This window comes from Lampetra fluviatilis, chromosome 27, assembly GCF_964198595.1.
Source record: "Lampetra fluviatilis chromosome 27, kcLamFluv1.1, whole genome shotgun sequence".
In the NCBI taxonomy this organism is placed as follows: Eukaryota; Metazoa; Chordata; class Hyperoartia; order Petromyzontiformes; family Petromyzontidae; genus Lampetra; species Lampetra fluviatilis.
The window spans coordinates 7,192,413-7,214,826 of NC_136301.1; the positions used below are offsets into that span (position 1 = coordinate 7,192,413).

The 22,414-nt window shown below is 42.2% G+C and overlaps 1 protein-coding gene across 1 annotated transcript in view; it reads right to left on the reverse strand.

The window, feature by feature from the left end:
• The window catches only part of ARID2 (AT-rich interaction domain 2), a 103,704-nt gene that overhangs the window by 31,897 nt on the left and 49,393 nt on the right, over window positions 1–22,414 (reverse strand). The window contains exon 4 of the mRNA XM_078869167.1: window positions 3,574–3,704. Coding sequence (XP_078725293.1) covers window positions 3,574–3,704 — 131 coding nt within the window. The remainder of the gene's footprint in view (window positions 1–3,573; window positions 3,705–22,414) is intronic.

Here is a 22,414-nt window from a genome sequence, read left to right on the forward strand (position 1 = left end):
AACATGATGCCTTGTATAAAGGTGTCAGATTTTGTACCAGTTTAAAGGGTAAAAACCTATTACTACTTCAGCATTTTCTTGCTGTGGTTGTTCCACCTGATGAAGATCGCTCGTGTTGCGATCGAAACCGTCGTGATTTGTTCTATTTTATTTCTACCTACGTGACTTTACCAAAAGAACCAAAGAGTATGGATTCCTGCAGTCACAAAAGCTTCAAATTTAGATAAAGAAAGCCATCTCCGGTGTAGTTTCAGAGACGATGCATTTATTATCAAAGCTTCGATTTAAAGCTTCTTTCGTGACTGCAGGGATTCATCTTCTTGGTTCTTTCGGTAAAGTCACGTAGAAGGGAAGTAATAAAATAATAAAAACAAAACATAATAAAATACAATTCTCACGACGTATCAAAGCATGTTTGTGTTTGCATGTTCACCACAAGTACGTGTCGTTAATGCAGACTTGATTCCTTGCAAAGGAATCTATTTGGCGTTTGCACATCTTAAAGGGTAAAACCAATTCATATTTTTCATACTTTGATACTGGAAAAAATGGTCCCATGATGAAACATTGAATTGTTATAATTCAAATTTGTAGTTCAAATTTCCTCTGGCTTTTCTTAATATTACAAGCAATAATGTTGTATGTCACTCAAAACAGTTGGCTACAATCCATGACAAGTTGCAGCAGGAAGCAAGTTTCACAGCTGCAAGTTGATAAATTTGTGTATATTTCCTTTAAAACATCATTATAAAAAGACAGGCAGCACTCACACTAATCCCTTGGGCTATATACACAAGACACTTTCTGACACGTTAGCAGCACATTTACTCATTAAGCCATGTTGTTTATTTGCAACCTGGAATTCGTTTCATTGAAGAACGGCCAGTAAAGGTTAAACAAAGGGAAAGGGCTTCATTATAGTCAGAACCCGGGCTGGCCTTTTGTCCCAGCAGAGAACTCGCATTGGCATCACGCAGCGCTCTGGAGATTGCATTGGGCATTGCGAAGTCGTGTCAAACCGATTAAAATGTGGCTATTCCAAAGATCAAAAGGATGACACGGAAGCGTTTGACTTACAGTTTTTAACCCCGTCAATCATCGGTTACCCATTTCTTGAATGGTTTAATGTGGCAGTTCCCACTCTGTGGCTTGCGTGCCACCTCAACGTATTTCAGAGGGAGCGGTTTCGGAGGGAGCGATTTCGGATGGAGCGATTTTAGAGAGAGCGAGCGGAAGGCTGCGGCACGGACACAATGCACGATGACTAATTAAGAGGCTCATACGCCTTATTTGGGCGAATGGTGTAGCACTGCAGTAGTACATACTACACCTGATCAACATTGAGCCGTATACGGAGCTTATCAGAGGGAGATCGCCAACACGTGTAGTTCTGTATACTACCAGTGTCACCACTACTGTATGGAGGTACAGGTAGTCCTCTTACTTACGATGGAGATGCGTTACGACGACCCAATCGTAAGTCGAAAATATCGTAAGTCGAAGATGGCCTAGCCTACCCAGGGGTCTTAAAGAATAGTGATAATTTTGCAAAACAGAGCAATTTCCAGTACCGTATTGTATGTATTAATTACAATACTGTATTGCACAGTAAAATGTAAAGTTAAAAAAACAAGGTAAATTCTTAGCCTACCTATATGAACTGCAATTTAATAGAAAGTTTTTTCAGGAAACAATCCTATCTGCTATAAAAACGTTTAACATGCATTGAAACGTATCGTGGTAACCTTAAAATGAAATCGCTAAAGCTACGTATCATACATGCATTGAACGAATCGTAACGTATCATATTGTACTGTACTCACCAACATTCTGCCCATCGTCTGCACACATGAACGATGTTAGGTTGCTGATGACAATTTTGTCGTATCGCTATCGCCATCGTAAGATCAAAATATCGTAAGTCGGACCATCGTAACTCGGGGACTACCTGTACTTTAATATCGTTAGACTTTTGAATAACACCCTTTAACAGCTGACGCTTTAAGTTTTAACTTACCGTTGCTAGGCTCTTTGCCAAAACTGACTTCAGAGAACAGCTCACAGAAAGGTACCCCTCCTTCCAAACGTCTATAGCTTCCTTCCAAACAATGCTTTGGCATTTTCTTTGAAGCTAGGATAGTACACATTCATGGGGTATTTATTTTACAATAATAAAAAAATACATGGAAGATTTGGCTGGACACATCCCTAGATGGGATGATGGCTCGTGTGAAAGACTAATGACAGACTGGCAGCCAAAAGAAGGAACGTGCAACAAAATAATTTCCACCGTTGCCACAGTTTAATCAATACGAAGTGGCGACGGACATCACCATGGTGCTTGTGCCAGGCTGTGTGCACTTTAAGGCCATGTGAAGTGTGCAAAGCCCACTGGGAGGAGAACACGGGGACAGACCCAAGTGCCATGGGTTGACCGACTGAGATGACTGGCCAATGCACCACCTGTGCCCCTACTGTGCCAACCATTTACCACTAAAGCACGTAAAAAAAATCAAACATCTTTAACACATACCCTTTTCACATACAGCCCATTCATGTCAGAACAATATATACCACCGCAAACTGGCACCAACATGAAGTTAACATTCTCCACAAAACTAACTCCTGCTAATCTAGATTTGAAGTTTTCGTGACTGCAGGAATCCATACTCTTTGGTTCTTTCGGTAAAGTCACGTGGGTAGAAAAAATAATAGATCACGACGTTTCGGGCGCAACGCAAGTGCCTGTCATCAGGTGGAAACAACCACAGCAATAAACATTTGCTGAAGTGGGCAAAATGTATTTTATACCTACGTGACTTTACCGAAAGAACCAAAGAGTATAACTCCTATTCTTGGTTCTTTTGGTATAATTATTTTATTATTTCCCTTCTACGTGACTTTACCGAAAGAACCAAGAAAATGAATCCCTGCAGTCGCGAAAGCTTTAAATCAAAGTATAACCCTTGCTAACCGTTCCCCCTTACCTCTCCTCTCGCATCTTATTCTAATCCCCTCCGATGCAGCTACCAAGGTAGTCCGTTAAAACCCCCGGTTAACCACTCAAATGACGCATCACTCCGTTTCTGCTGCTGTCCGACTTGTCTGCAATTTCTGTCCCTCGGCTTTCCATAATTTTGAGATCTTTTCCACGTTCACGTACAGCGCTCAAGAACTTCGTCGAAGTCTCTCTGATGGGAGTCTTTCCACGAATTGTTTCAACTCACATCTTTACCATCCCGTCTACTTTTCTGCCCAGATTATCTTGATGTGCGTGCCCCTCTTACCGACAAAACTCGCACAGCGTTTTCAACGTGATCGCATTTGGACACTATTATTAGTCCAAACACATTATTTTGCATTGCATATTAAAGATTTGGAAAAAGAAATTGCCAATTATTTTTTTTGCAAGTGACAACATAACAAGGTAATGGTAAAAAAAACTAAACTGCAAGAAATCCATAAAACTATAAATAAAACCTGAAATTTAGCAAAACAAACGCGGCCCGTAGTCTCGTTCCAACACTGTGTATTTTTTAAAAAAGCATTCACAACTCTGTGGACGGCTCTCACCGGGAACATTGTGCTGCTGGTAATTGTATGTGTAGGAGATGCCGCCCACGGGAGTTTGTGGTCGCGAGCTTCCCTGGAATTCATCGTCTTCCTCCCCAAAGTGGTGGACCTTTTCGTACGTCTCCAAGTACCTGGAATAAAAAAGAAAACGGAAGTCTGCATTGTGCAATTATGATTTGAAGTGCAACAAATGTTTTTACCTGGTTGGCTTCGATTCCTCTTACTTGTTTTATGGGATGGGTGGGGAAAGAAATAAAAAACAACAAACTGCAAGAAAATACTTTGAAAGTGCAAAGGATTATTGATGAGCAGGGGATTCGTTCATTCATTCATTCCCGGTTTTTTTCACCTCCACCATAGAAAAATAAACAGTCCGGATATACATCCCCAAAACACAATACATTAATTCCCAAAACGCAAAAGTCAGACAAGAAAATGCATAAATAAGTTAGTCAACATCCAGAAGACACATTTTACTGGTAGGAACCTCCTGGTTACACCAGCCCACAGGGGATTATTGTGTCCGTCTGTCGTGCAGGGAGGAGCTGGGTGGGGAGGGTGGGGCTGGGTGGGGAGGGACTGGGTGGGGAGGGTGGAGAGGGGCTGGGTGGGGAGGGTGGGGAGGGGATGGGTGGGGCAGGGAGGGGCTGGTCACCCCGTGGTGCCCTTATAAAACTCAACGTTTAATCTACTCACGCCGGCTTGTGCCCGCCCTCACAGTCGGGTATATTTGCGGAATACACCACGCCGCCGTTGACCCTGGCCATTGACAGAGCCACCCAACGTTCCTACCAGCTCCCTCCGCAGGAATGTGTTCTTTGTTTAGTTGAATCAAGTGTCAGGGTCAAGTGCTCTGCACGAGTACCGAGGCCATAATGGTGCACACCGTGGATTAAAACCAACATCACGAGCATCAAATGTTATTACTCTAGTTCTGATGTCCATCCAGTGCTAATGTCTTATTTCACTGCATCAAGTCTTTATTTTATGCTCCGTTTACCTAAGGGAGGGAAGCAAGAGGCAAGGTTCAGATTCTAATTGGTACTTTTTGTGCAATAACAGGAATCCGACCCAGGTCAGGTAGATCCCAGCTTCGTGCCAAAACGATTACGCCGCACACATTCGTAGGACACAAAGGCAGATGAAGAGCATGGTAACAGGAAGGATCTAGTATTATAAATAAATTATATTCTATGAGCCAATTAGCACGGTTGGCTACGTACGGTGTGAACAGAAGTTCAGACAGTACACGTATGTACTGCCCATAGACTCACACTACCCAGACTCAACACTGCACCTCCGATTAGCACTGGTAAGCTACATACTAAAGAGCGAAAGAAGTTCAATACGCAGACATACGCTGAAATGGTTCACCAAATACACGAGTCTATCCCACCAGCCTTCTCTCTCAATGACCTGTTGCCTCAAGAGGTTTCTTACACAATAACGCCGGCAGCTACATTAATACACCGCCCACTTTTTTTTGTTGCTCACATTTGCCGCTGCGATTTATGTCCATGCCATGCATAGGTAGATGGGACGTTTGTTCGGCTATGGTGAAGAAGGACATGGTGACACCGTACAGTACACTCCAAATACTTAACATTATTTTCCTGCCCCAAAAATACCTATCCGTTTGGTGTTTGAATATCTTAACGCCTCCTGTTTTATTGCCAGAAAGGGTAAAACCTGTGCTTATTTCTCATACTTTGATACTGGAAAAAAAGGCCCCATGATAGCTGCTCACCTCGAGCTATCAATGCTCTGATACGTGCATTGTGTTTGTATTGTTCGCCTTTTGACGTTCTCTGGTCTGACAGTGGTGAGACTAGGCCATAAAGAAGGCTGTAGTCTCTGGTGTAGGCCAATCACTTTCAAAGACAATGCCATATATGATCAGAGCATGTTTGTTTGCATGTTCACCACAAACACGTGTGATTAATGCAGACTTGATTCCTTGCAAAAGGTTTCCATTTGGCATTCGAACATCTTAACACCTCCTGTTTTATTTCCTGAAAGGGGTAAAACCTATTCTTAGTTTTCATAACACCTATCCATGCACTGATGAGGGCCACCCTGCTTGACTTATGATATTCGACAAGGCCAGGCTGTAGGGTCGCAAGCACAGCTCAAATCTTAATGTAAAACAACCGGACAGTGCGTGGAATTTTAAACGGAAATTGGCAGTGATTGGACTTAAAGATTAATAACAACAAAAAAACTACTTTTACCATATTCTCCAGATGAGGCACACTTTTCCCCTCTACTTTAAAAAAACATGTGGTAGGCATCTTACTTTTCCAAGTGAAATATAACAGAGAATACGGAATTATTAAGGACACAGCTGTAAGCTGATCTTCTATAGAACAACTGCCCGTACAGGCACATTTATCCTGGAACATGACCCCGTGACATCAGTGGGAAACAAAGAAAGGCGTATTTCTGTGAGGCGTGCACATGGCAACAGCTGTTTTAACACTGCCCTTCTGTCACGCTCAAAGCCAGAACGACTGCACTGTTGGTGCATCGCTAGTTTCATGAATACAAAGCTGTGGAAATGGAATGGCTACAGTTTGACGCTTGTACTGAAAAGTGGTGTGTAATCTTTGCCGTTCGTACCCATTTGGGAGAAGTGAGCTGCACCTAATGAACATTCGCAGAGTACATCATAACCAGAGGGCGAGAGAAAGAGGTGGGTGGGGTGAGTGGCCAAGAGTGGCTGAGGTGAGGTCAAGAGCAGAGGTGAATGAAAGATGAGAGAGTAAACTAAACTATTTAAATGTTATCAGGTAAGGCCCAGAGCTATATATCTATTTTTTTAGAAGTGACCTGGCCACAAATGATATCTGGCTTATCACGCGGAAATGTATAGCAGCCAAATACTCTAAAACGCATATTGATTCTAATGTAGAGGTAAAAACTGGAGAACCCGGAGAAAAAAATAAACACGACCACAGGGAGAACATGCAAACTCCAAGCGTACAACAGGCATAAAAGGTCGGGATCGAACCCACGACCCTCCCGTATACCTAGCGAGGTAGTTAACATCTCACAACCACGGCACCCCTAAGTAAGGGAGTGAGAACGGGGCTGGTGGAGAGTTGAGAAGAGATCAAAATGGAGAATCGATCAAGAGAAAAATACAAACCAAAGGATGAAAATCAGACACAGATATTTGTTCTTTTTGTTGTTACTGTAATCAAGTTGTAAACCCCACCTCGGCAATTGTGGGGAGAAATACACCAATACTTTCACAACTCACTCGCGGTTGACCGCAAATGAGATGTGAAGCCTTCGGGGCTCCTCGAAAGCCCCAACAGCGGACTGAAGTAAAGAGACACGGGGGTTTGTCCAATTACTGGACGCATATGTGATTTGTGCAGAAGCATGCAAAGGCCATGATCAAGAGATTAATTAAAAGGAAAGATAAGGGGCAGCCTATATTTATTCTCGCTAACTAGCCTTTGCGTTATTGCAAAAAAATTGAGTAGAGAAAATATTATCATTTCAATTGTCAATACATCTGTGTTATCAATTAAAAATAGTTAGGATATGTCAGCATTTGTAGCAAGCCCACTAGTGTATTCAATTCATTCGCGGTTTTGTTTAAAGAACAATCTAAATATTTGTTTTAGATATACAGCGTGAAGCCGTGAAGGCTGCCACATTCTCGCGTGAGCAAAAGGTAATTGTGGGATCGAAACAGAGACTAAAGAATCGAGGCAGCCATCCAGGCCAGCTTGGAACATTTTACCTGCTACTCTCAGTAACAGATCGCCTTAGTTTTGGTTGATTAACTGAATGGGAACAATCCTAAATGCGTTAAGCTCGGCTTCGGCAGCTAATGAGAACACATGGCTCTTAAGAGCACTGCGTCACGATGCCTTCTTTAGATTTCGTTTATTTTTAAATAATAATAATTACAACATCAATGTGCGTGTGCTCATGTTCTTGCACGCTCAGCATAGGATGTGTTGTGAGTGTGAAATGAAGAACACAATGCCATGACAGGTTCTGAACGGCCAGGTTCATTTGGTTTTTTTCCCCCTTCTTCATTCCAATTTTTGTTCTGCACTTGAGTGGAAATATAAAAAAGATAAAACTTTGTTTTTATCCAACTAGCCTCAACAATGTAATTCAATTGCTAGACGCAGCTCAGTGTGTTTTTTCTCTTCTTTTTACATCTCATTTGTGGCGGAAAGCTTTGCCGGTAAGTGTTTTGTATACAAACACGTGACAAGACGGAGTGTGGCATGGCTCCAGAAAACGGCAATGGTAAAAGTTGCAGCCCTCCAACTTCTGGATCGTGCCCCTGTCGCCAAAAGGAACTCCACCCACAACAGTGGCTCCCGAAAGCTCCTCGAAAGGGGGGTATTTTATCCCATTCTTCTGCACTGGCCAGACATCTCGGAAGAGGTGAAGGGTGACCCCCACATTTTACCCCCAACAGAAGCGACCTGTCAAATCGTCTAACCTATAAACCACAATGAGAATGGGCCCCAAAGGAGCGACGGAGAAGACAATGTCAGGAGATACAGCTGTGAACTTTGGCAATCTGTTAAACATCTTCTTGGTTCTTTCGGTAAAGTCACGTAGAAAGAACCAAGAAGATGAATCCCTGCAGTCACGAAAGCTTTAAATCGAAATCTGTTAAACGTATGCACCGGTGTGCCATTGTACCACGGAGAAACAAGAACTGCACAGTTACTTTCATTTTCCACTATGAGCTCACCACTGTTCATCTGGATAAGGAAGCAGAGGCAGGTGAGGTGCGCTGAAAGCATACTTATGCAGGTAGACAGACCCTGGAAGCGTTACACACACGTTCTCCGTTTGGCAATATAAACATTCAGAGCGAGTTCTATTACAAGGCACCTATTAATGGGAAACGTGGCACACAAGGTAATTATGTGGATGTAAACAATTGTCGCCTCGGCAGCAAGTTCACTAACCAGAAGGCTATCCGGTTGTCCTTCACTATTATCATATCTCACCACCATGGCGGTGAAAAGTTAACTACCTCGCCTGGTAATAGGTTCATATTCTTAGGTTTTTTCGGTAAAGTCACGTAGGTAAAACATTAAAAAGTAAAATAAAATAAAAATCACGACGTTTAGGAGGCAACACAAGCTTCCGTCTTCAGGTGGTACCGTCACAGCCACGACAGCTGTATCAAGTAAATGAGAGATTGCAGGAGCTACCACTCCGTTTATAGAGAGATTGCAGGTAGCTCCTGCAATCTCTCATTTACTTGATACAGCTGTCGTGGCTGTGACGGTACCACCTGAAGACGGAAGCTCGTGTTGCCTCCGAAACGTCGTGATTTTTATTTTATTTTATTTTACTTTTTAATGTTTTACCTACGTGACTTTAGCGAAAAAACCTAAGAATATGAATCCTTGCAGTCACGAAAGCTTCAAATCTGGTAATAGGTTGTTACCCTTTTACCTGGCAACGAAACTGACACCTTTATACAAGAGATCATGTTTGCATTAACCACAACACTTGCGGTCAAAATGCAAACAAAAAGACAACTCTGATAATGTATGCACTGTCCTTGAAATTGATTGGTCCACACCCGAGACAGCTTTTATTAGAGCCCAGTCTCACATGGTGTTGGACCAGATGACGCCAAAAGGCGCACAACTCAAAGACAACGCACCATCAGAGTATTGAGAGCTCGGGGTAAGCATTTACATTGAGACCTCCTTTGCCAGTAGCAAGATATAGTAATAGGTTTTTACCCTTTTACCTGGCAACGAAACTGACACCTTTATACAAGGGATCATGTTTGCATTAACCACAACACTTGCGGTCCAAATGCCTCGCCTGGTATACAGGAGTTCGCGGGTTTGATCACAACCCTGACGCCTGTACATATGGAGTTTGCATGTTGTCCCCGTGGTCGTGTGGATTTTTTTCCGGGTCTTCTGGTTTTTCGTTCCACATTAAGAATCAACATCACGCGTTTAAGAGTATTTGTCGGCGAAACATTTCCACGTGATAAGCCACATTGTTGAGCTATCAAGTGTGACTAGGTCGCTTCTGAAAAAGAGCGTTATAGCTCAGTAATCCTTACTCGGTAAAATTTGAGATATTTAGTTCGTTTTCAATCTTCAACGAGTAACACTGGAATACTGCAAAGTGAAAATGTAAGAAAACAATCACGACTGTAATAGAGCTTCTTGAGTTAGATGCCGTAAATATAAATGCGTCGTTAAACCCGCCACCACCTGACACAGCCAATTATTAAGGTTTGCCACGTAAACAAAAAGTGCCAATTCGTTACTAGTTCAGCAGAATGGTGTGTTAGAGAGTAAACCTCCAACACACCGATGTGCTGAACTAGTATCGAATTGGCACGTTTTGTTGACATTGGTGGGTTTAACGACACATTTATATTTACAGGATCTAACCCAAAAACCTCTATTATGGATACTATTGGTCGCGAAAGCTTACGACGTGTTAAACTCACACCACTCTAATTAAAGCATACCTCTGTCATACAGAAATTCACATTAATTCTTACACAAACAGGCAGCTGGAAAATGTAAGTACTTATACTTCACACAGAAAAAAACTTCTCCCGAGTAATAATGCGGTGCGCCAGCGGAGTGCGTCATACATTACAAGGTGAACATTAAACATCCTCATGGTCGTGACAAATTGCGAATGGGATATTTTGTCCCGCGTTCGGGCCCAATCCAGAACGTTTTTGCAAAATGTGCCGGCACATGACAGGAGGAACGAATATGCCACTGAATTGCAGGCTAGTTCATGACACAAGGATATTGCATGCGCATTTAATTAAGACTCGAATGTTTCATAAACTCAATTATATTGTATGTTAAGGAAAAAATATACGAACTGCATATAACAGAACGGGGGTGGTCAAAACCTCGAAAGAGAAGGACATGTAATGTGGGCACCAACGTACTATTAAATACATTCCATACATTCACTTCACTAATAAACATAAATGTACGTTCAACCAACTTAACAAACTTTAAAACAATGTTCGCACAGATGTACATTAAATAGCCTATTCTAAAACTAGCTTCAATACTTCTAGATTTGAAGCTTTCATGACTGCAAGGATTCATATTCTTAGGTTTTTTCGGTAAAGTCACGTAGGTAAAACATTAAAAATTAATAAAAGTAAAATAAAATAAAAATCACGACGTTACTTGATACAGCTGTCGTGGCTGTGACTGTTCCACCTGAAGACGGAAGCTTGTGTTGCCTCCGAAACGTCGTGATTTTTATTTCATTTTACTTTTATTAATTTTTAATGTTTTACCTACGTGACTTTACTGAAAAACCCTAAGAATATGGCTTCAATACTACTTGTAAATGCAAATTGACATTTACACACGTAACTACCTAGACAAACTCTGCCCAGCACAATGACGCCTGTAACACATTTCAAATAATAGACACCAGGGGGCATTCTACAACACCACATTGATGTTTTTGGTTTGACCCCAATAGCTTCACAAGGCACGTAAAGAATGATCAACTTAGATTTTAAAATAGTTTTGTATTCACAGTGAATGCGTTGAATCTTGCACAAATGAATGTATCGTTTACAATTTCAGAAAACTCATTTAGGCTCATAAAATAAACTGGATTGAACAACACAGAAGATAGCCAACAAGACAATACAAACGAGACTGCACAAACAAGACAAAAAAATAATCAATTGTTGAATTAAATCCTCATCTCCAAATTGTAACAATCAAATTGTCAGTCGTGGTTAAGTGTGACATAACTAGTTTCACTGAAATACTTTCATTAGCTCGTTTTAATGGGACAATTAATTTAAATCTGCGTACATCTAATACAGTCTTCTTGGTTCTTTCGGTAAAGTCACGTAGAAGGGAAATAATAAAATAATAAAAATAAAACATAATAAAATAATTCTCACGACGTTTCGGCCACAACGCAAGCTGTCTCCCCGATAGACCTGGTCTTCACCTGAGGACGGCTGCTTGTGTTGTGGCCGAAACGTCGTGAGAATTATTTTATAATGTTTTATTTTTATTATTTTATTATTTCCCTTCTACGTGACTTTACCGAAAGAACCAAGAAGATGAATCCCTGTAGTCACAAAAGCTTTAAATCGAAATCTAATACGGTGACAACAATTGGGATTTTCATTTCATGATCGAAATGCTCCTGCGTTTGTTGTCAACTCGGCTTAATTTAGATCGACAAGGGACTGTGTTGAAGGTTGGTGTCACAAATTGTAGAAGAGCTGCCGTTGTTTTTGTTGTAGGAGTCCACCCAGATGGTAGAACCTCGTGCATGTTCCAGCGTGCCGAGTTGCATTTGCCATCAAGTCAGCAACAACAAAACAGGCCGCAACGATTCCTTTTTGGAACCCAATGAATACGAATGCAAGCTGCTAACGCTGCAGAGTGCTTTAGCAACCTCGTCGGTGGGCGCTCATCATTACAAGATTGCGAAGGCTTCATTCGATAGCCATTTGTATGATGCGTGCAACACGTAAAATAAACATTCTGCCGTTGACATTTACCTAACTCGAATTGTTTCTTAAACATTACGTTAACACTAATGTATTCAAATATTACATTCCTGCTCACGACAATCAAATCAAACGTTTGTACTTGGATCCACCATGAAATTACTCGTGCAATTTACATTTTTTTCATGCGGCTGTGTTGCTTTTTGTTCGTTGTAAACCCAGGAAACAACTCTTACCATCTGAGCCTGCGGTAGGGAATAAATTCATCCATAAATATTGTACCTGTGCATCCACAACAAGTATTCACTGGTCATCAAAGTCTATCCTGCCATGCTGCAAGTGTATATATATATGCGCATGTACGTTGAACTTCTTTCGCACCGTACCTAGCCAACCGTGCTAATCGGAGATGCGGGGGAGGGAGGACAACAGACTAAACACAAAAAGCAGATTCTAGATTTGAAGCTTTCGTGACTGAAAGGATTCATATTCTTAGGTTTTTTCGGTAAAGTCACGTAGGTAAAACATCAAAATTAATAAAAATAAAATAAAATAAAAATCACGACGTTTCGGAGGCAACACAAGTCTCCGTCATCAGGTGGGACCGTCACAGCCGGATTAGCTGCATCAAGTGAATGCAGCTAATCTTGATGCAGCTAATCCGGCTGTGACGGTCCCACCTGATGACGGAGACTTGTGTTGCCTCCGAAACGTCGTGATTTTTATTTATTTTATTTTTTATAAATTTTGATGTTTTACCTACGTGACTTTACCGAAAAAAACCTAAGAATACAAAAAGCAAATATTAAGTAATTCGTTTTGAATCTAGATTTAAAAAAACATAGCTCCAGTGCCTGTCTAACATTGGAAGGAAGAGCATTCCAGGTGGCTGCATAAGCGCAGCTGAAAGCGTGCGATGCAATGACGGTCTTTGTTCGATGGCTAGCCAAGCGTAGCTACCACTTGCTGAATGCCAGGTGCATTCTTATTCATACGATTACTGTTGTTACATTGTTTTTATAGCTTTATTTTGGTGATTCGAAAACATATGGTTAATCTTAATTGTCTTATGGTTTTTATTGTTGACTTGCACCACATTGGGATTTTTGCACACAGCGTTTGAATACGGGGTTTTTTTTTGGGAATATTTGCCGGTTTATTCCAGGATGTTTCTGTTAAGCGTCGTCACTTTAAGATGTTCTGTGTTCATATTTTGTTTGTTGCGGTTGCACCCGACTTAAGAGCCGCGTGGCTCACAGGGCTATACCTAATAAACGAAACTTGAAACTATTGCACAACCAATATTATAGACAGTTGTATGAATCGAGGGTAACCATCCTGGAGTTAACGTACTGGGAGGACTCCCATATTGGTAATGATGTGATATGCCAAGGTCTGTAAAAGCCCCTGTTAAATGACTTGCAGGTGCAGGCAAGAGTATACTAGGTGGCTTAGTATGCAGTAGCCTACATTGGGGCATATCAGCCAACACTACTGCAGCTTCATTCTAGATTTGAAGTTTTCGTGACTGCAAGGATCCATAATACTCTTTGGTTCTTTCGGTAAAGTCACGTGGGTGAAAATAAAAATAATAATAAAATGAAAAATACTAAATTAAATCACGACGTTTCGGGCGCAACACAAGCATCCGTCACCAGGTGTGGCCAACCAACAGCGAAAACTGTTGCTGAGGTATGCATAAAAGATAGCGAAATAATCCCTTGTCAGAGCTTTCGTGACTGCAGGGATTTATATTTTTGGGTTTTTCGGTCAAGTCACGTAGAAGGGAAACAATGAAATAATAAAAATATTAAACAATAAAATTCTCACGACGTTTCGACTGCAACACAAGCAATCATCATCAGGTGTGAAAAACACAGCAAGAAAATTTGATGATGATTGCTTGTGTTGCAGTCGAAACGTCGTGAGAATTTAATTGTTTTATTTTTATTATTTTATTGTTTCCCTACTACGTGACTTTACCGAAAGAACCAAGAATATAAGTTTAGCTTATAATAATATAATAATTGTTTTTTTACCCTTTTATCTGGCAACAAAACTGACACCCTTTTTTACAAGGAGTCATGTTTGCATTGACCACAATACCTGCAGTCGGAATGCAAACAAAAAACACAACTCTGATAAAGTATGCACTGTCCTTGAAATTGATTGGTCCACACCCCAGACAGCTTTCCTTAGAGCCTAGTCTCACATGGTGTTGGACCAGATGAAGCCAAAAGGCGCACAACTCAAAGACAATGCACCATCAGAGTATTAGAGCTCGGGGTAAGAATTTACACCATTGGAACTTCCTTTGCCAGAAAAAATATAATTATCATATTTTGCTACTGGCAAAGGAGGTTCCAATGGTGTAAAAGTTTAGCTTAGTTTGGTTTGCAAAGGGAGGGGTGGGGGGTCACAGAACTGGTTTGGATATCACTCAGAGCTCGGACTGCTGGAGTATGGCCATCCTTATGATCTGCCATACACGATATCAAACGCTTCATAATCTTTTAGCCCATTTTGATAAAATATCTCCACATCGTGATTGCCGTGGCTCACTTCAATTGTAAAAGTATTTTATTTCCTGACAAAATATCCACGAGATAACAACAGTTAAAAGTTTACAATAATATTAAAGTTTTAGAACATGGATATTACCCATGAAACGAATCCTCGTTTCTACCAACATTTCGGTGATTTCTCACTGAATAATATACATAGCTGACCGCATGTAAATTTTAAGCCTCGCAGGTTTTAACGTTGTAAAGATTAGAAAGCTTACAGCAGGCTAATGTTGAGTGAACGCCAGGTGAATGTCTTAAGGAACCTACATTTATACTTCAAGTGCAAAGTGCAAAAACAATCCAATAAAAACGTCAAATAGAATCCCAAGGTTATGAGAAATGTAAATTCTTACCAAAATCTAATCATGAAATCATTTCACGGGCAACCCTACCCGCAACCGATGTTTATCCATGGCCGGAAATCAAACTCACGTGGCCAGGTTTGTCGCACAGTGCGCTAACCATTACGCTATCGCTCCACCCCATTATTAAAGAGCATTAATTTTACATAAATCATTATTTACATAAAATTAAAGAATGGCTGACTTGACTCGTGGGGATATCACTCGTAATAATAATAACACTTTCATATTTTATACAGCGTCCTTCATGCACACAGCATCGCACAACGCTGCACATTAATTATATACAAGGACCACGCCGTGTCAAAGCTTCAACGCAGCTCTGCCGGGACACTGGATGCGAGATCTGTATGACCAGTCAATTTGAAGTATGCACAACGGGCCCATTTGCGTTCGCGGCTGCTGCTTCATTGGAAAAGGAATTTGTTTTTCGGCAACAGCTGGTAATCAGGGTAGGGGGAAGGGGCGGGTGGCCTGGAATTTTTCGCGCGAAGATTTATGCTCGGAGGAACACAACAAGAAAACACGCAGTATTGTATGAATACCTAGGACAGCTATTGCTGACACGAAGTGGCAAGCACAAGAAAGTTGGCATAATTTTAGAAAAAAAATTCTTGAATAATGAATAGCAATATAGCAAGTGCATAAAGAAGAACATTTTAAATCAGTGTCTCTCACCAGCTCCCTTCAACCTGCACTCATCAGCATGACGAAGTATGGTCAACCAACCCCCTGGAACGAAATGAAGTAAACGTAACCTACTATTTGCAAATGCGCAAAGAGACAAGGGGTAGTGGTGCATGCTTGGAATTACACAAAAAAACACACAGATCCACGAACAAATGTAAGTTAAGAGACATTACATTGATTCATATTCTTGGTTCTTTCGGTAAAGTCACGTAGAAGGGAAATAATAAAATAAGAATATGAATCGCTGCAGTCACGCAAGTTATAAATCGAAATTACATTGATTGTTATCCCTTTCCCGTTCGGGAACATCTGTGAGTTGCCGGGTAGATGTCCCGGCACCGCTGAATCTGGGATGAGAGAAGCGAAGCAGCGCCGTTGTTTTTAACGACATCGGACTCACCGTAGCGAACCGTAATGACATGACCGCACTCTACGAGAGCTGGCACCAAACACCAAACTGTGCCACGCGCCCTTTCACTTCCCAGGAAAGGGTGAAGAACAAGTAAACCCGTAAAAACAAAGTTTTTTACTATAAATCCTTTATATGCGTGGCATCGGGGCGGCTAGAGTCCTCTCGTCCTCTGGCTTGAGATGGCTGCCACCTATGGGTCAGATGATTGTCTGGCAGCATTAAACAATTGGTAATAAAATATTTATTTATTTTTCCCTAAGCAGTGTAAAATTTTGGAATTTTTTTTCACAAAAATGCATTGTCACGCACAACGAGTCTGTGTGCAAAATGTCAGCTCGATTGGATCACGGGAAGTGGGTTAAAAAACGACCGAAAGATTTGCACGGTCCTAAGCAAGCAAGCGAACTTAATATAAAGGATTTAAAAATAAGCGAGCTTGGGCAGGACACTTAACCACGCGGGATAATGGCCGGTGGTCAGGACTAACGACGGAGCGGCAGCCAACAGGAGGAAACCTGATTTAAAGCTTTCGTGACTGCAGGAATCCATACTCTTTGGTTCTTTCGGTAAAGTCACGTAGGTAGAAAATAAAATAAATCGCGACGTTTCGGGCGCAGTCTGCCTCAGCAGTAGACCATGCTTTCCCACCTGATGATGGATGCTTGTGTTGCGCCCGAAACGTCGTGATTTATTTTATTTTATACCTACGTGACTTTACCGAAAGAACCAACGGGTAAGGAGGAAACCTACCAGAGAGGATGGCCACCACAGAGTAATGAGATCATCTCATGCGCAACTTCATATTATTTCGCACGGCTGTTAACGTAGATGGTGAACAAACAACTACAATTTCACATTCAGGTGGTCAAGCCAGATAACCTCGTCAGGAGCAGTGGAGTGTGTCGCTGTGTCATGTCTCCTTCGCATTTGCGGATCGGGCATTGCGTCGTTATACGATGCACAGTCGTGTTCTGGATGACCACAGTCGCGCATTACTGGAGAGTTTTTAATTTTCCATTCATGCATAAGGTATCCACATCTACTGCCATGGTCTGTGCAGCGAATGCAGTTTAGGGTGGACCATGAGCTTTGTGGAAGATCAAACCCAAGGGATCTTCTGCGTTGGGTCTTTCACGGAGTGGCGACTGTTGCACTCAAGACCAGAGAGGGGGTAGTGACAGCTTGAGGAAGGCCTTCGTCCATCAGTGGATAGATCATGGCTGGTGATGATGATGATGATGCAAATAATGCACGCAAACAATTTCTATGCGAATGCATACGAGTGCAAAGCCAAGCACGGCACACTGTACTGGACCAAAGTGCTTCAACCCCTTGTCAAACCTGGCACGTGTTCTGGTAACAGGAAACAGGCTCTACAAACACGCCGGTTAAGATGCCCAGGGTGCTGCACACAAATGGGCCGTGTTCGCAGAGCTGCTGCCCACAAGGAGATAGCGGGATGCGCTCGTGTTGCACAATAACCTTGGAATAACAATGCCGCGAACTGCACGTCAGGCGCCGATGACACCGCGCGCGGAAGGATAGCAACTGACATTGTAAAATATAGACCGCGTAGCTGTAGCACGGAATACAAAGCAGCGCCGCTCCAATGCAAGTTGTTCGCCGTTCACGGCCGGATATCCCCCGTAGCCGGGCAGGCTTGCCAAAAAAAAACCTAAGAGTATGAAGGCTTGCCATCGAAAAGATTCGTTGGGTTGGTTTATGCACATTCGATGATTCGATTTATGCAACTCCGAAAAGTGCGCTGGTTTTCTCCCACATACTAACCACTTCTTACAAAAAGGAATTGCCCAAACGTGCCACACATTATTTTTCGAACATCTCTCGTGATCCGGCAATGTAACAATCCACCTAACGGTAAAGTCACGTAGGTAAAAAATGACATTAAAATTAATAAAAATAAAATTAATATCACGACGTTTCGGAGGCAACACAAGTCTCCGTCATCAGGTGGGACCATCACAGCCAGATGCAGCAAATCTGGCTGTGACGGTCCCACCTGATGACGGAGACTTGTGTTGCCTCCGTAACGTCGTGATATTTATGTTTTTATTTTATAACACTCAGAATCCCATATTGTTAAGTTGCTTGTTCTTCTTGTGTTAATTTTACTAGTTTACAGATGTTACGAGGGCAGTGTTTATATTTTTTTTTACTGTAACCATTACTAATGGTTTTATTCTTGGATTAGTGAAGTAAAAGTGCTTCGAGATGGTAATTATCGTAAGGCACTGTATACAATAAAGTTGAAAGGATTTTAATATCCTACTGTGTCTTCCAGTTGTGTCCCTCCAACCAATATCCTAACTTATTTCACAGACATTACCCAGCAGCTTACGCCTTCAAAAGGTGTCACAGGGTCGTCAAAAGGGACAATTCGCACACGCTAAACTAAATTATAACATTCTATGGGTCTTTCGGTAAAGCCACGTAGATAGAAAAATAATAAAAAATATCACGACCTTTCGATCGCAACACAAGCAATCGTCTTCAGGTGAGCTCTCTCACCTGAAGACGATTGCTTTCTCACCTGAAGACGATTGTTTGTGTTGCGATCGAAACGTCGTGATATTTTTTATTATTTTTCTACCACGTGGCTTTACCGAAAGACCCATAGAATATGTATTCCTGCAGTCACGAAAGCTTTAAGTCAAGATTTAATTCTAACAATCAACGAATATCAAAATTCAATCGGATGCTGCACGAAACGTTCCTCACATACGTGCGCAATAGCGTTTGATGTGCACGCTGCTGTGTGTGGGGAGTGTCGTAACCACGGCAAGAGAAGAACATATCAAAAGAGCTGGCACAAACTAAAGAGCCATTAACGGCGCTGTAGGACAAGGCTCCAAAAAGCTTGCACTTCGCATCGGGATGTGGAGAAGCGCACTGCGCAGCGTGGATGGCTGTGTTGTTTGTCAAGGCCTGATGTGAATTTGAGCACCCAGGTTCCAGATTATAACGAGGCAAGGCACACAAAGTCTCTTCTACAAAGAACAGCCGACCCAGTGCCATGATAAAATGCATGTTTTTTTTTTAAGGTCATCCGTAAATATATAACAAAAAAGATAAATGCTTTTATTTTACAAACACAGGGCATTAACAGTGTGATACCTCTGGAAGTTGGACTAATTGGGGTTGAAAGCCTGTCCAGTTATGGGGGGTGTCCTGCATACTGAAGTTAATTAATTCATACTTATTTACACTTAATGCAATTTACACATGACCAACATCGAACACACTGAATGAACATGTACTCAGTCAACAACTAAATATTTACAATTTAACATTCACCGTTTAATAACACACTTTGTGGATTTGCAAGGTATAGGTTCTTAACGTAAAGAAGGGGGCTTATTTCTTACGTGTTTAAACGCTTGTTTTTGTGCGAAATAAATGCCATATATAAAAATCGAGAATGGAAAGGCTAAAAATGTGCATGACCGTGGCATCCAACTATTTCACCAACTTTCTACACGACAGATAAGTACTTGCCGCATATATTTGTGTGTATATATGTACGATCCACCAACGCTTGCCTGCAAAGCAGTGGATGTACAAGCATGCAAAAAGCACGAGCTGCAGCAGCATAAAGACTGCTGCTGTTTTACAAATAGAAGCAATATAACTTGTCAAGCATATGACAGGTCAGCCTGGTGAACAGTCCTCCCAACTGAAACATTACCTCTTAGAAGAGCTCCTCAAATACAAGAAAGCAAGCACGCTCGCATTGTGAATACCCACAACACCGCGTGTACAACATCTGAGTTGAGCAACAATCATAACATTTTTAAGATGACAGTTTCGGGGCATTCGTCATTCGCTGGGGCTCACACCACGGAAGTATTCCACCCAATCGGCGCTTGAGACCGGGGGATTTCACAAGTGCGGCTTGGTTCAATTTAATAACGATAAAAGGGCGCAAAATTCAAGCGAGGCAACCTCTGAAAGCAAAATTGTCTTGCTGCGTTAACAAAACACAACGCAGAATCGCGTTGTGAATACCGGAAGTAAAATGTCTGAGCAAAAGATGGTGAAACACAAATGAATATCTTCTTGGTTCTTTCGGTAAAGTCACGTAGAAGGGAAGTAATAAAATAATAAAAATAAAACCTAATAAAATAATCCTCACGACGTTTCGGCCACAACGCAAGCAGCCGTCCTCAGGTGAAGAATGAAACACCACCAAGCTTGGAGCGTATATTTAAGCTTGGTGGTGTTTCATTCTTCACCTGAGGACGGCTGCTTGCGTTGTGGCCGAAACGTCGTGAGAATTATTTTATTATGTTTCATTTTTATTATTTTATTACTTCCCTTCTACGTGACTTTACCGAAAGAACCAAGAAGATGAATCCCTGCAGTCACGAAAGCTTTATATCGAAACAAATGAATATTGTAAGAGAAAACAGAAAAAGACCTCTGGTACTATACATACGTTAAGGAAAATAAAAATGTTTTAACTCAGAGATGAAGTGCAAGGCTTTTATCGACTATTGGAGCAGAGTTGTGTGTACAAATTGAGGCAAATGAGACGAGAGGTATGTCTGAGTGTTTCAGATGAAGGGAAAGCTTTCGCGTCGATCTGCAGGTGAACGGGAGGGAGACCAGCGGGCGGGGGGGCCTTCGTGTCGAGGCTCGACGCGGGAGCATTTTGCAACGTGTGACGCTTTGAGATAAACCAAAGCCCAAATGCACGAGTAACCATGGAGATAACCGGGCAAGTTTAACATTCATCAACCGCTGAACCAGTCGGCTACCTTCTACACTCAATTTCCTTTTTCGGTCGAACGCAGTGCGGATAAGGGGCACGCGCGCTGCGTGAGCGCAGATGCAAGCCAAGGAGGCAAAGCATGGGTCGGCAATGTGCGCGCACACAACGTGATTACCACTTACGCGGCCACTAATAACGGCAGGAGATGAAAGGCGATTGAAAAAGGATCGTAAATTGGAAGAAACGTCCACTCGCAGCAACTGGGTGAAGCACAAAAGGGCAAAAAGGAACAAATTGCATGCAAATGTTCTGCGATTCGCTCGGTGCCTCAAAGGGAACGTTTTAGTGTAAATAAAAAAAAGACCCGTCAATCGATAACTCAGGCCTGCACGTTGGCTTGTTAAGTAGTTGTGTGCTCACAACTCTCAACTCGGACAGACAAACGAGGAAGCACAAAAACCTGGACCAGCCCCGACAGCAATCTGAGACGATGCAGACAATGTCGAGAAGAAAAACTCCTGGACTTGTTTATAAATAATGCACCGATTTGTGTGTTGTTTGTTGTTGTAACTTTCTGAGCCCGTACCCGCTACCAGAGGTCGCAAACGGGTTTTGATTCCTTAACCGTACCCATACCCGGCCGCACTCGGGTACCCGTACCCTACCCAATACCTGGCTACCCGAACCCGGCAGGGTATAGGGTAGGGTGCGGGTACCCTATTGCGACCTCTGGGATGAAGCCATGTTGCAGGCGCGGGCGGGTTGATTCTAGGAACTTGGGAAGGGAGTGACAAACGGTTACGCACCAGTGACTCACGGCCTACCCGTACCCGGCCGCACCAGGGTCGCAAACGGGTAGCCGGGTATCGGGTAGGGTACGGGTATCGGGTAGGGTACGGGTATCGGGTACCCGATTGCGACCTCTGCCCGCTACTAGGCATCTGTGATAGAGAGCTTCATAGCTCATCGGATTTCTCCAGGATAACTTAACTTTCTGTTTCTGCTTGATAAAAACAATCGATGAATAATACTAGCAATGAGGCGACAGCCAAGAGGACTGGATACCAACACCCAAAACACAACAATACAATCGTTAGTTTTAATTTGTAACTAAATGCTGTGACCATTTTATTACAAGAACATTTACATTTTACAAACTGCCCACACATTACAGACTCCCCAAATGTTCATTTGAAACCTCAGGTGTAACGTAACACTGCGTCTCGCCTCCACGATGTAAACTTGTCAAAAGGGGCAACGCTGACTTATCCTCGATTGCCTCCACTGCGTCCCCATTTAACGGACTAAACCTACTATCTTCACATATGTACAAAAACATTCCTTTAATGCCTTTGGGGGGGGGGGGGTGCTGTTTAGTTATTTTTATAATTAGAAAGTAATTCACAGCAGAGGGCAGTGCGGTAAAAGGTGTTGTCCTGTAATTGTATACCCCCACGTCTACACCACTTTCACTAATCGACACTGACTAGTGAATACTGACTAGTGTGGTGATGTAAAAAATACTGACTAGTGTGTTGATGTACAATCAAATACCCCCCCACAGCCTGGGGAAGTTCTCATCCAGCAGTA